The sequence below is a fragment of the Zosterops lateralis genome (assembly GCF_965231275.1).
Source record: "Zosterops lateralis genome assembly, chromosome: 4".
Taxonomy (NCBI): domain Eukaryota; kingdom Metazoa; phylum Chordata; class Aves; order Passeriformes; family Zosteropidae; genus Zosterops; species Zosterops lateralis.
The window spans coordinates 65,361,809-65,376,233 of record NC_139765.1 but is presented as its reverse complement, the minus strand read 5'-3'; the positions used below and the strand labels follow the sequence as shown (position 1 = coordinate 65,376,233).

The following is a 14,425-nucleotide window of genomic DNA, read 5'->3' as shown; positions in this document are numbered from 1 at the left end:
TTTCTTGCCAGTCCCTGCCTTTTCCATCACTGTTTGACTGGGGCAGAAGTCACCATCTGCACTCACAGCAATGAAATGGGGAAGCTACAGGAGAGGTTGGAAGTTGGAATACCCATTCCTTTCCTTGCATGCATCTAAGAATTCAGCAAATAATTACTCAATGACTAATTTACACCTGGGATTATTTAGAAAGATACACATGCTGATATACAGAGCAGGCACAATATGCATCTGTGTAAGCAAGAAATGCATGTGCAAACTTGTGGCCACCTGATCCTCCATAGCCAAAGTAGAGACCTGGCGAGAGAAGAAGGAAATGTTCTAGCATGACGTTGTGGGAGGCACTGCTCACAGTTCAGCAAAATCCCTGTTTGATGGCATAATGGCATTGACTCATCTTTTATCTGCTGCTGGGAGATCTGCAGCCAGATCTTATCCCTGCTGGCAGAGGAATGCAGGTCGAGAGTTTTGTGCAACCCACTCATTGGCTTCGGGAGCGTGTTGTGACGAGCAGCACTCCCTGTAGGATCCAGGACTCTGCAGAGTCACCAGGAATGGGATGGGGCCAGATCTGAATCCTGCTGAGGAAACTAGGAAACCTTTCCTCTGGCTTTTAGAGAAATTGATGTGCCCTTTTGACCCTTATCAACAAAAACAGTCTCGGCTGGTGTGTGTCATTGTGAAGTCTATAACACGGACGTAGGCCAAAGCCCACAAATTTTCTAAGTTGTTACACAGACAAACTCCCTCTAACTAAAAAGATTAAAGATAGTTTGCCTGCTAGTAGATAAGTGAAAAATAAGATGGTTTTCTTTTGTTATGTTCTCCTCTTGACAAACTCTGCTGAGGGAACACAGACATAAAACAAGGTTTACAGTGGAATACCAACCGTGGATAAAGCAAACTTCAGGATCTGCATGACTGTATTCATCTTAGCTATAGCTGTGGTTTTCTGGCTTCTTCTTTAATGAAGAAGTGTGATAAAAATAAACCAAATCTACATTCCTCGCGCATGCATATCTCCATGGATTTCACAGCAGGAATTTGGCCCTCTCTGTGTATATATACTATTAAGTTACAATTCCATTAGCAAATTAAATAACCACATATTAAAACGAAGGCAAGAGTTAGGGACTGGTTTTCTTCTGTAAATGTGCCAACTCAAGTGAATGTTCTGACATAAGTCAGACTGGATCAACAGACACATCAGTTAATAGAAGAAAGACCATGCAGAGTCTACAAAATAGCACATTGAAAAAGGTCAAATACTTCAAGCTTGGACACTGGCAGAGAAAAGAGGCTAAGATGGAGCAAGTAAGTCAGGAATGTGAATTAAAACTAGTTGAAGTGGTTATTAGGGACATCTAGCCCACAAACCCGGAGAAATTCAACCTCCATCTGGTTTCAGTGATCATCACATTCATTATAATATGATTATTTTTTAAGATATGGTGTATTTGAAACTGTTAGTTTTGGTCACCTGCAACACTTTATAAATGTGGGAAAGAAGCACCAATAACAAAAGTAATGACATCTCTTTTACCTTCAAAATACCACCAGACGCTTTAAATCTACCTCATACAGCATTTCACAGACAATGCTAGTAGTAGTTTGCAGTGGTTAGCTGTGTAGGGCTCATTCATTCCTGTTCAAAGCTACAGGCATGACTACAGCTGTGGATGTGTCAAAAGGAAATGAGAAAATTATCTCAGGGCAATTACTGAAGAAACTCTCTGGGAACTGACTGAAAAAATGGTGCAGTAATGTTACATCTTTGCAATAAAAAAAACCTGCACAGATCATAGAGGAAGTTAAAAAAAAAAAAAAAAAAAGACTTTAAGAACTGGCAACCATTACCTGTCTGCATAGATCATGGCTAGGCCAAGATTTAATTATAAAAAAAAAAAAGGAAAATATTTAGGCTAAGCAAGTAGACAGTATTAATTTCATTGATTCATTGAATGCATCCATCATTTCCTCTTGTCATTACAATGCAATCTTTGTTGTAAATCTTGGTTTATTTTATCACTGATCATCCACAAACCTTGCCAGTATGAGTGATGAACTCTTAGTAGAATTGATGGATGCCAGTGCCCTTCTGGGATTGAGCCCTGTCTTTGCTCTCTCTCTCAGCAATAGTCACTCATTGGATAATGAAGACACTGGATAGTAAACACTTTAAAACTAATGAATTTGAGGCAGCAGAATACTTAATTTGTATTGATTGTGAAAATGCCATTGCCTTGCTCTTCAACACCCTGTTTCAGAATGGCCTATAAAGCCACATTCACCACTGGATGCATATATATCAGTTAGAATAAACAGCAGAGGAACTGCAAAAATTATTTAGGGTTTCACCTCCTATTTGTGATGTAGCTCAAACCTACCTAAATTAGTAGTGATTGAGAATCATCAACACACAAATGATGTTTTTCTCCTCAGCCTATATCCTCAACCTGATTCCTTACAGGGAGTAACCTGATGTCATGTTTATTTAAAATACACTGCTTAGAGCATGTCTGAGCCTAATGTTTTGGGCAACAGAACCTGGAAATCCAAATGTTGTCTGCAAAAGTCAGTAATGTGACAATATGACACATACTGAATGAAAATCTAGAAGAAATGTTCCATTCTTAGAGGAGGCAATGGACTTTAGCTTTTAGTTTGAATATAAATTGCATGTTCATAAAAAGACCCAACAGTGTTTGGGTTGCATGCTTTGAAAGTCACAGAAAATTAAAAGAAAAAAACCCTATATATTTCCCTGCACAGCCACACCTGGTCCTTTTAAGTTTTACTGTGGAGACTTATGAACAGTGAGGATGATGATGTAATGTACTCTTGGCCATAATAAACCCTGAAAGACTCCAATGCTATGATCTCACATTTTTCATGAATATTAGAAAGACAAGAAAATGTCAATCACCATCTGTAGATGTGAAAATTTAGAACTCTGCATTAGCAAAATCGTATCAGGCTTCTTTTAAGCCAAGTAGCTGTGTGCCTAACTGATCTCATTTTCATTTTTATCAGTTTTACCTTTGTGTAACATTGACTTCAGCAGACACTTGTCTTTACGCTGCAGTCATAAAGGGCAGAATCATACGTATACGAGTTCAAACCAACAAAGATGAAAAAATTACAAAGGTTTTTGACAGCTGTATTATAAGAAAAATGATCAGATACAGGTGACAGCAGAGCATTTCTAGCCAAGAGAGAGTTTTAAGACAAGTTAAGCAATCAATCATCTACATCACTCACTATTCAGCGAGTCGACATTCAACATCTGAATCAGTCATTACAGAGTAAAGAGAATTAGTAAAGTCTCTTACAAAATGCAAATAAGTGAACTGGAGGACAATAGAGTCAAATTCTAGAACTTGGCAGGAAGCCATAAGAATTATTTTGACAAGACTACTTGAGGTAATTTGATTGTTACATTTAGAAGAAAAATAATTTTTTAAAAGTGAGTTTCAGTCTTGAGCAGTACAAGATTGTGATATAAATGTATAGTTATATTTAGTGACAAAAAGTGTAGAATAAGGAACAAAATATGATGTCTGCTCTGATGCTTTGCTACACTGCTACACAAATTAACTGTTTTTGGTGGCAAAGAGAGTTTTTCCAAATACACACAAAGAATATTAAGCTGAAAGCTATCCCAAATGGTATGCAACTAACAGTGTTTGTCTTCCTTGAATATCTTGCCTACTAATGTTTTTGCAGAATTTCAACCTGCTTCAAAATCTACCTGGTATAAGTGAACATCAAAAATAGGTTTAACATTTGCAGAGCTACAAATCTGCAGGTGTGAAATTGCATAAAATCATAAGTAACACTATTACCTAGATCCAGAAATTCCCCACCTAACATCTTCCTTGTTAATACAAAAGAATTAGTTAAAAAGAAAGGAAAGGAGTTGAAAACTAGGCAGAAACTTTTGTTTGAACAGAAGTTTCTCCTTGATTTCTATCAGTATATGGGATGCTATCTTACACTCACTTCACAGTTGGAATAATGGTGGAAAATGGGAGTGGTCTTGCTGAAAACTGAAAAGCCATAGAAGGTACCTGCACTGTTAGATGATTCCTAGACATCCAGGCATTTGGCATGTGGTCTGAGAGGAGTTACATACATCCTTGGCTTGCACATGTGGCAGAATTGGTGCATATATTACATGCCTGAAGCTCAGGCCATGCCCTCTGGCCATCAGCCCTTGTGCTGATGTGTTCACTCCCTTTCTCATCTGTCTTCATGGCTCTGTCAATGGAACTGCTCCTGCCCCTAAAGCTGGATGTTTGCCTTCATAATTCACAAGCTCAGGGCTTGAACCATGGAGGATTTGTCATCACCAGGAAACTTTTTTATTGATGACTTACTAGTGGAGACATGCCTTTAAATGGTGTTTTGGTTTTGGTCTCGATATGAATATAGATAGGCATAAAGAAAGTGTGTTTTCATGATTATTTATACTATTATGGTCTATATTAATTTAGAGTAAAAAATATTTTTCTGTAAAATGCATATGACTTTGTTAGTGTTTGTATAGCTGTGATGATTCTGTGGATCCTTGTACTTAAAAAAGTCCTGTCCAGGGCAGATGCAAATCTCTGTGAGGAATATCAGAACTAGAAAATTACTCTTGAGTTTAAAAAGAAGCAAGGTTACTTTCTCTAAGTAAATTCTTGTTCCAAGCAAGGGAACAACATGCTGCCTGTGTGAGAAAGCTCATAATATAATACATTTAAGAATGGGTGCTACATGTTATTTTATCTCATCAGCTAGTCATTCTTATCCCTTTTCTCATAACTTACAGATCCTTATGAATTAGAGTTTTCTGTTGGAAATAGATTTTTTTGTTTAGATGTGGTTATCAGCCGGTTATCCCCAGGTTTATCCTTACAAATCTCATTGATTGAACAAAATTGAACTTTGTCCAACAGTAGATGAGCTACATGGATAGAATTTTACCACCTAAAAACTCATACAGGTTTTTAATTGATTTCACTGTTGTTTTGACCTCATTGTAGAGCTGAATCTCACAAGCAGTTTATGAAATAAAAACATTCAGGGGCTTATGTAAATAGTGCTTTCACTTGTTTCTACACCATAAGCACAAATTCCTAAAATGGTATCTGTACAAGTCAAAATATGAGTCTCTATTTCATCTGACCACGTTAACAACAAAAGTATTACGTTTATCTTACAGAAATGTTGGAATCCAACAATATAATCAATTTCAATGGACTAGCTAATAGCTCCAGTTACCATACTTTCCTCTTGGATGAAGAACGCGGGCGGCTTTATGTTGGAGCAAAGGATCACATATTTTCTTTCAACCTGGTTAACATCAAGGAATATCAAAAGGTACGTTCATGCATGTTCTGTGCAATGTAAATATGTACTTTTAATGTTAAAGACTCGTTATTAGTCAGACTAGGTTGTGCACTGTTGGAATTATGTAGTAAGTGTTTGGATGTCAGGAATACTGTTACGACAAAAATATTTGCTGACTCTATGAAAAGAAATTTATAACGAGTCTGTGACCTTTGACTATACAATCTACATTTTTTTTCAGACTACAAAAAAGAAGTAAATGATAAGTGAATAATCCAGCTATTTCCCAAAAAACCACATACTTTCATGGCAACTAAAAAAGCCAAGCATCTATTATGACAGTTTAAACAGAAAGGCCTTACTGCTCTGTATTTGTCTACAGATAAAAGAAGCTATTTGGGAGTCCAAGTGTTGATTTTTCTTCTTTAACTCACTTGTAGGCACTCTGCTCTGCTGCTTTTGAACCAAAACACCTCCAGTATTAATAAAAGAGAAACAAGTCCATAAAATATTGCTGTTCTTGATGGAGATTGTAATTTTCCAGTAAAAGTTGGTGACTGATTAAAAGCTGACAGGCAGTTTAGTGTCATTTTTCTGTTAGAGTCCAAATGAATAATTAAGTTTTCCTTTGTTTAAGACAAAATGCTAAGAAGGTAAACAATGGGATGGAGGTTTGATTTGTTATATTAAGTATTTTTGATGGCACATTTTAAAGTCCAGAGAGTACCCTTTTATGAAAGATATATTGCTTCAATACCCAGGGATTATTTTTTTTTCTTAGTGTTCCTGACCTTTTGGCCATTTGACTATTAGCTTCCTAAGATGATAGCAATAAATACCTTGTGTTTTCTGTTCAGAGGGAAGACAGGCTATTCATTTGTATTCTCTAAGGATAAGAGGATAAAAGGAAAACAGAGTATTTTCTTTTCTATTCTCTTTAGAGCAGCTATAAAGGAAACTAGCTATTTATTTGAATTCTCTGAGGGATCAATAGCTTAATGTGGAAAACATCTGGAATAATTAAAGGAAAGAAGGTGTTTCCATTGCAGAAAACAGCTCTGTAAAATGGGAGTATTTTACATACTTACATATTCAGATACTTTTAGAACACTTAACTTTATGTACAAATATTAAAATATTAAATAAATAATTGCTGTCATTAACATGGAAATGTATTTGAGCAACAGACATAGAGAATTTAGATTTAAGAATAGGCAAAAGGCTTTAAGAGTATGGGGGTCCATTTATTATAGACAGGAGAGTCATGTAAGAAACTTCAATCAAAATTACAATACAGCCAGTGATGCACTTGAGCTCAAACTTCACTGTTTTTTGCTTCTACCATCTAAGAAAACTCTTCAGGTTTCTATCTAAATGCTGATGGCAACATCAAAACTCAAAAAGCCAAATCTTTCAATGTACTGAAACCAGTTTGACATGGCTGTCTTTTAAACCAAATTAGAGGAAAAGGTTTTAGTCTGAAACTAAAGAATAAGAACATCTGGCTCGAAATACACTGCTTTGAAAAATATTGAGATTTTTGCCCAAAACTTGAACTAAACTTGAACCGGTCCTTTTGGGATATCTGAGAAGTTTGGTTAATGTTTTTCAACCTAGTAAATTTAAATTTTCACATCTCTGCACATTTTAAGCTTAGAATAGCAACAGGAAGTAGTGGGAATCCTTTGAGAGAGAATGTGCTCATAAAATTTTCAGCCTTATTTTATAGACTTAAGATGTTTGATTGCTGTTTGGACTTCATTAGGAAAATTTTGAATTTAAAAAATGTTGCAAACTGTATTTTCAAATATCATCTACAATATCTCCTTTGACCCCTTCAGTCATCCACATTCCATCTTTTTTTTTTTTTTTTTTTAATATTTAGCCTTTTGCTTCCTATGAACAAACTATATTGAACACCAAGACTGTAATCCAGACTTAAGGCCATTCATATTGCATTATCTGAGACTCCCAAATGAATAGCCTGGCATTTTATGGGAAGATCATGTTTTATTCTATATGTAATTCCTAAAAGCTTTTCAAAGAAACATGAATAATTGACTGTGAGGGTCTCTGGATTTTCTCTGTATGAGGTGAGATCCATTTTCTGCTAAGCAAACACTACAGAAAACCTAGATTTAGGATTAGTTGTGTAAGGGTGGCTCTATAGAAACAGCATAAACATTTCTATTTTGATAGTATGATATTTGTCAAATACTGTGGCTCATTTTTTATTATTTAATTAACTGAACTAGTGAAAGAGTAAACTAATATATACACCGAGGAGGCAAATGCCTCATTTCTGATGCTGGGACTCTAATGTGAGATTGTGTTTCCATTTCATGAGATTTAAAAGATTAAAAGAATACTCACTCAATGGAGAGTCAACCTTCTTATCATTAGGACTGGAGATTCACAGCTGAAATTCACAATGCAGACTTCAAGATTGTTTTTTACTGTGACATCTATTATTCTTGGGTTTGTTTCCAATATTTCATTTCTTTGTTTTAAAATTTTAAGAAATAAATGAAATAAGGAAAAGAATGGGGGAAAGATAAACTAAATAAAGGGACACTGTAAGCATTTGGCCCGCAATTTGTGAATGCTGAAGCATGAAATAACACAATGTGATTTTTGTTTTGTGTCTTTAGATTGTTTGGCCTGTATCACATTCCCGAAGGGATGAGTGCAAGTGGGCTGGAAAAGATATTGTGGTAAGTACAAATCTTTTTTAGCATTTTTTTCCCTTTTATAAAACATTGTAAATATTTTATTATGTCCTACTGTGTTAATTCTTAAAGTATTTTTCCCTAATCTCTAAGGTCACACTTCTGGTCATAACTTCGCTCTTGAATTTTCCCAATCCTTTTACATAGAAATTTTGTCTTCATTACCACAGATTTCAGTTTATAAATGGAAATCATGCAGATGAAATAGTATTTATATACCAAAGGAAAAAAAAACTCACTAAGAAAGAAGAAATATCAGCATGAGAAATATTAACCCTTGCATAGTCATCTCCTGATGAGAAGGTACATAATGTTTTGACCCATTTTTGCCCTGCTCCAGGTCCCAGTCCTCAAGGGAGTTCCAAGAAGTGCTTTCTTTTTGTAGCATCTCTCTGGAGCCAGTGGGTTCCCCAGAGCCCTTTCCTGCCTGGAGTTCATAGCAATATTGAGGTCAAGGTGGTGTAAACATTCTGCATCAGTTTTGGTGCCTCAGGAAAGTCACTGCTACACCAGGCATCATTTTCTGGACATTTTCCTTCCTTCCTGTGTACATCGTATTCCCTGTATTTATGAGGTAAGAGAGACATAGCCAGTAGCCCCCAAATAGCAATCATTCCACACTGACAGTAACTGTCTTCTTTATAGGAACAGTGTGGGAAACAGGGCTGAAGAAGGGGGGAAAACAGATGAAAAATACATGCATGCAATAAGCCAAACAAATACTTGCACAGCAAAGCCAAATGGGAAATCAGCCTGGTTGCCAAGGTATAAGTGAGAGTGGAACTTGGCCCCGTGTGTATACGCTATTGGCCTGATTTTCAGAGATGATTCTGTAAAATATTCATAATGCCAACCATATGCCTCTAGAGAGCTCCATTTGAATAATTTCCTAGGTCATAATAAAAATAGTCTCATCAGTCTTTACCTAGGCCGTAGAGGACAGTTGTCTTCAAAAAATGCCATCTGGGAACAGTAGAGGTAGATTGGGTAAAAAGTAAGAAATATGGGCTAAGCTAAATATGTGAGGGGACAGCTGAAATGCCAGATACCTAGGATATCTCATTACACAAAAGTAATGCACTTAAAGTAATCCATGCTCATGTCCACAAATAATTTTCAGGAGTACTTGGCAAGGTGAAGCCTAGAATATCTAGTATTCAAGGTTAAAAAGAGGGGCTAATGTTAATTATATGAGCAAATTACTTAACCTTCCTGCTTCATCTCATGTGAAGTATTATGATATAATACTTCATTAAGTAGATTTTTTTTATGACTGGAGTAAAAACCTAGAAAACTTAGAAGAGATTCTGTACCTAGCATGAAAGTATATTCTAATTTTTTTAATAATTATTTTTAGAAATTCACCATAGTAAGAAAGAGTATGCTTTATACATTTCACTAAGCTGATTCTAATTTAGCTTAGTTGTTTAAAATTTTAGAGGCACACATTCTGGAGTAAACGGGGAGGTTCAGGTCCCCATCTGAGTGTGGTGAGCTTGAGAGGACTGCTTATACTGTAACTTTTATTCACCTTGATTCCTTTGCTTCCTGTAATACTAGGACAGCTACACCTACTGATCATGAGTGGGTGAAGCCAACACCACTGTGCAGTGCAGTGTGTGGCCCTGGCAGTAGGATCCTGTAAGGCCGTTTGTTTTTTATTGGTTTGTTTGTGGTTTTTTTTTTGTTTGTTTGTTTGTTTTTGTAATTTTAGGGTTCTCTACAGGAGTAGGTAAGAAATAAAATAAAAAACCTAGGGGACTAGGAAGAGGGAATACATATCTTAATATGATCAGAACATTGTCTTTAAATATTTACAGCTACCTTGTCATAAAACAGTGCATTACAAGCAACATATTTAATGGAACTGCTTTAACTGTAACTACAGATAATTAAAAAAACCTTATTATTCCTCCCTTATTTATTCCTTAAAGCCATTGTCAGTACCTTGGGAGTGTGAAATGTAAAGGCTATAAAAATAACTCAACAGACTCTCATTAGAAGGAACAGGAGAAAAAGAGGACAAATAAAGTGACATAAACCAGGCTTGATATAATGCTGCTTTCAGCATGTACCACTGCTAAGATATTATACACTCCTCACTTGTGCTGGTTCAAAACTTTCTACATGACAGTCTATACTTCTGCGTTGAGGTCTTTTTTTTTTAAAAAACCCTCTTTTTAATTATTGATCTCCAGGGTGAGTCGGTGCTGAAAATGCAAGTCTCCACTAATGGGCCAGGTGCACTGCAGCAGCTGCAGCACAAGCACAGCCCCAGCCCTGCCCCACTGCTAACCTCAGCTATGACCTCTGAGATTTCCTCTCATAATTATAAGAGGTAATTCAGCGTTGTTTTCACTCCTTCAGAGGGATTCCTCATCCTGGTGCTGTCAGTCATGCCTGTCTCAGCACAGCAGGTTCGTGGCTCGGGATGGTCCATGTGGGATTTGAGGAGAGCAGCCAGTGGGGCCTATTCCTGCTCTCCTGCTACCCCTTTGTTACTTAAACAGTCATTTTAATTTCTGTTCTTAAAGGGCTTAGTATATGTTAATTACTTAAGCTTTACTCACTGTTTAGGTAGATAAAACTTTTAAAGTGTCCTTTGGATTTTTTTCCATATGAGCAAGCTGAGAAGAGTTGCTGAAAGCCTCCCCCCCCATCTATGCAATATCTGCTTAGAGCAGGACTTCTCTTAAAAAGGTTAACTGCTATGCTTTTCCTCAAAATACAGATTTTTTTCCAATAAAATCATAATTACGGACCCATGTAAGTACTTACTATTACAATATATTTCCATTTCCTCAGTATAGAGTATCACAAGCACCAAAGTAACCTTGTTCATGAAAAATTAAAGGCTATAAATAATAAATGGGATATTTGCTTACGTAATTCAACTAAATGAGCAATTCTGTGAGGATTTCTTGCTATTCTGGACTTCAGTGTCTTATTTGATCTATTCTGGTTTCTGTTAGTCCTCTGAATATTTCTCATGATTCCTGGCCAGACCTTGGTAATGATCAAAGAAGACCAAGTCTCTACAGAATAATTCTCAGCTTTTATACTAAACTTACAGAACATTCATGCTGCTAGTCATATTCCTCACTGGTGAGCCTCAATATTTCATTTAAAAATACAAGTCACCTGGGCCCCTACAAATACACATGGCAACCTCTGCATTAAATGTCAGAAAAATAACAGGTAACTGACAGAAAAAAAAAAAAAAAAAGTGGCTACAATTCCATTCTGACATTCCTGATATCATAAACCGGCAAAGCAAAGCTTGGTGGTTTACAAAAGTTACCAGAAACAGTAGTTAGTTTTGCAAGTAGGCATAGGGCAAGGATATGTTCCTGCCTGGAAACCTTATTTAGTCCTTAAACTGTTAATTTGCCATTGCTTTGAAAATTTTGGCCATTTTGGCTTTTAGTCAATGCATTTCTGCATTAGATTTGCACTGTAGCAGTTCACAAATTACACAATTAATCAGATAAATTCCTATTAAAGGGCACAGTAGGTTTCTATGACCTGAAAGCTTGAAAAATGTGCTTCTGAAAGGCACCTTAGAATGTTATTTTCAAGTGTGATTTGACTATCCAATTTATTCAGCCACTTTTAAAGATTCCAGGTCAAATTAAATAGTTGAAACAGTCCTTTCTGCCCTTGACATGTATATATGTATAAAATTTCAGTAGGTCCTTTTACAAAGTCACATAGGACAAGCTGCACAATGACAGACACACACTTTGCACACTTTAAGGTATCAGCTTCTCCCTGGATGTTTCTGGTGAGAAATACACATTGATGTACAAACAGATACAAAGAGCATCAAGTACTTTTGGTACCAGCAAGTTTCTATATCTGCTCTGTCACATGAACATGGAGTTACCCCACACAGGTCCAGAAAGAGTTACACTTCTGTGTACACACCTGAAGTGTACCAGCACATTTGCTTGTGGGTAAGCACTGACTGTATTATAATTTATAGGAGATAGGCATCTACCTGGGCTATTTAATTGCAATTAAATTTTACCTAGTTATTATCTCTCACCTGATTCCAACTGTGTTTAACTTTTTAATACTTAATAGTTCTCTTGACAGCAATTTGGAATCACTTTAGATGAGAAACCTATTTCCAGTGACAAAGCAGCAAGGCTCTTTACACATATTTTATGACATAGCCATATTTTGTGCCTGCTTCTTTGCATTCAAGTGTGGCTAGCACTTAATTATTCAATTTATTGTTCATGCAAGTAGAATCACATGGCTGTAATTTAATTCACTGTCTCATTTGTTACAGTAAACCCAAAATGCTCATATGCCATCTTAGTTTATGCTTTCTTTAAAGTTTTACATCCCCTCCCTAAAATAGAGGGGAGGATTGAAATAGGAGGCAGAGGACTGATCTGTAGGCTTGTGGATCCGTCAGTGTGCAATGATTTTATTTGGAGAAAAAGAAAAAACAGAAGAACCCAGAACTAAAAAGTGACTCAACAAGTCTCCCTCAGCCATATCTGGTGATACTTTGGAAAAAACATAGTTGGCAATAATTGAACATGAGTCCCTTTAACTCATTTTGTTACTGCTGTTGCCTTAGGAAAAATAGAAGAACATAGAGGCAGAAAGTAAAAGTAATTCTTTTCATCTGTTATTGTAAACAAAGATCTGAAGAAAGAATCTGAAAATTAAATATACAATGCTGGCTGGATCTAGAAAGTATGTTTCTAAATTCATCTGACAGGCACAGTTTTTCCAGTTAAATTACTTCTGGCCCTTTGGGCGTGCCAAAGACATGTTCATTCCTTTCTATCAAGGTTCTTCCTTTGGAGGGCATCTACAGTCAAATTTCCAGCTTTTCTACCATCAACCTTCATTGCCATCCCTTTTTCCTTTCTGGCTTCCTGTCTCCAGCACATCAGTAAAATTCTTTAGCAAAGCCTAAAGACCCAGGATGCCCATCCAGCCTGGGAAAAAAGGGAATGTCTTCTGGGAAGAAGGGGAAAATGAGTAAAAATCCAAACCAACAGGTCTGAAATGAGTTTGGGAACAGAATTTACTCTCAGTATGACCTACTACATGAAGAAAAGTGTTTTTTTGTGACATGCAAGATACATAGTGCCAGAGTGTATTCCTTATTCTATCAACTGTCTCAGTTAGTATGCTGGTTTTTTTTAGCTTAAGGGTTGCTCACCCCTTCTTCTTGTCCGTGTTCTTTAATATGGACACAATTTCCTACCAAAGGATTCCTTATCATTTGGGAGATGAGGGAATGAGACTTTGGTAAGCAGTGTGCAGCTGTTATACTGCTGCTTCAGAAAACTGCTGTGTATAGAATACAAACAAAAGAGAAAGATGGGGGGAAAAAAAAAAAAAAACCAACTCAAAACTTACAACTACTCAGAGGTGAACTGGACTTAGTAAAAAAGGAATTAAGGACGCTGGAACTGTTCAGAGTCCTGTGGAGCTCTCAAACAGAGCTGCCCCCCCAGGAACTTCTGGTTGTGCCAGCTCCAGTTCTTGGATGGACCCCCACGACACACCAGCATAATGCCTTATTTGTGGTGTATTTCAGATATTGATCCTACAGCTTGTGCTCATTTAGGCATTTGCATATATTTCTTTCTGTGAACTGACCAAGGAAAATCAGTTACTGTAAGGTAATAACTTGTGTCCTTATAAAGAGGAAGAATTAAGTTGGCAGTTGTTCATATTTTCATATTTTACCCATTTATGTATGATGGGAAGTCATTTAAGTCTTTCAGTATGGGGAACAAATTGATATAGATCAAGGAGAAGGCTAATTTTCCAATTTTGGGCTCATTTTTCTGTTATAGGTGTGACTATAGAAATTTGCTTCTGAAGGAAATTTAATATTCAGCAGATTTAATGCAGTCTTGCAGAAATGTTTTCTTTGTTGCTTTTGAAATACAAATTTAGAATTATAAAAGGAGAAGTAATGGAGAAAAAAAGGGAAAAAACCTTCCCAGAATTATGGGGTTTAATTTTCTATCAATATGTGTTCCTCATGAGCCCTCATTTGGCCTTGGCAAAGCCTGAGAATTATTTATGGCTGAGTTTACAGCTATTGCTATTTCAAAATGTTGGGTAATTCCATGTTATGATTTACTGCACTCCAAGATGGACAGAGTAAATTTATTCTTCATACATTTCTTTCCAGAAAAACACATTAATTGGATGGCTGGTAGAAATGATAGATATGTTTAGTCCTTGTTTTGTTTCAGGGCTTAAATCTGAAGCTCATGAAGTTTAAAGAAAAACCTTTTCTTTGGTGCCAGTCACTTCCCCCTGCCCCCATCCCTACATTTGCTTCATATTGTGTCTATTTTCTTTGTGATTATCTA

General features: G+C 36.4%; 1 protein-coding gene across 3 annotated transcripts in view; it reads left to right on the top strand.

The window, feature by feature from the left end:
• SEMA3A (semaphorin 3A) overlaps window positions 1–14,425 on the top strand; it is a 279,577-nt gene that overhangs the window by 157,030 nt on the left and 108,122 nt on the right. For all 3 annotated transcript variants that reach the window (XM_083860064.1, XM_083860066.1, XM_083860065.1), the window contains 2 exons: window positions 5,210–5,367; window positions 7,989–8,051. In XM_083860064.1, the coding sequence (XP_083716190.1) occupies window positions 5,210–5,367; window positions 7,989–8,051 (221 nt within the window). The remainder of the gene's footprint in view (window positions 1–5,209; window positions 5,368–7,988; window positions 8,052–14,425) is intronic.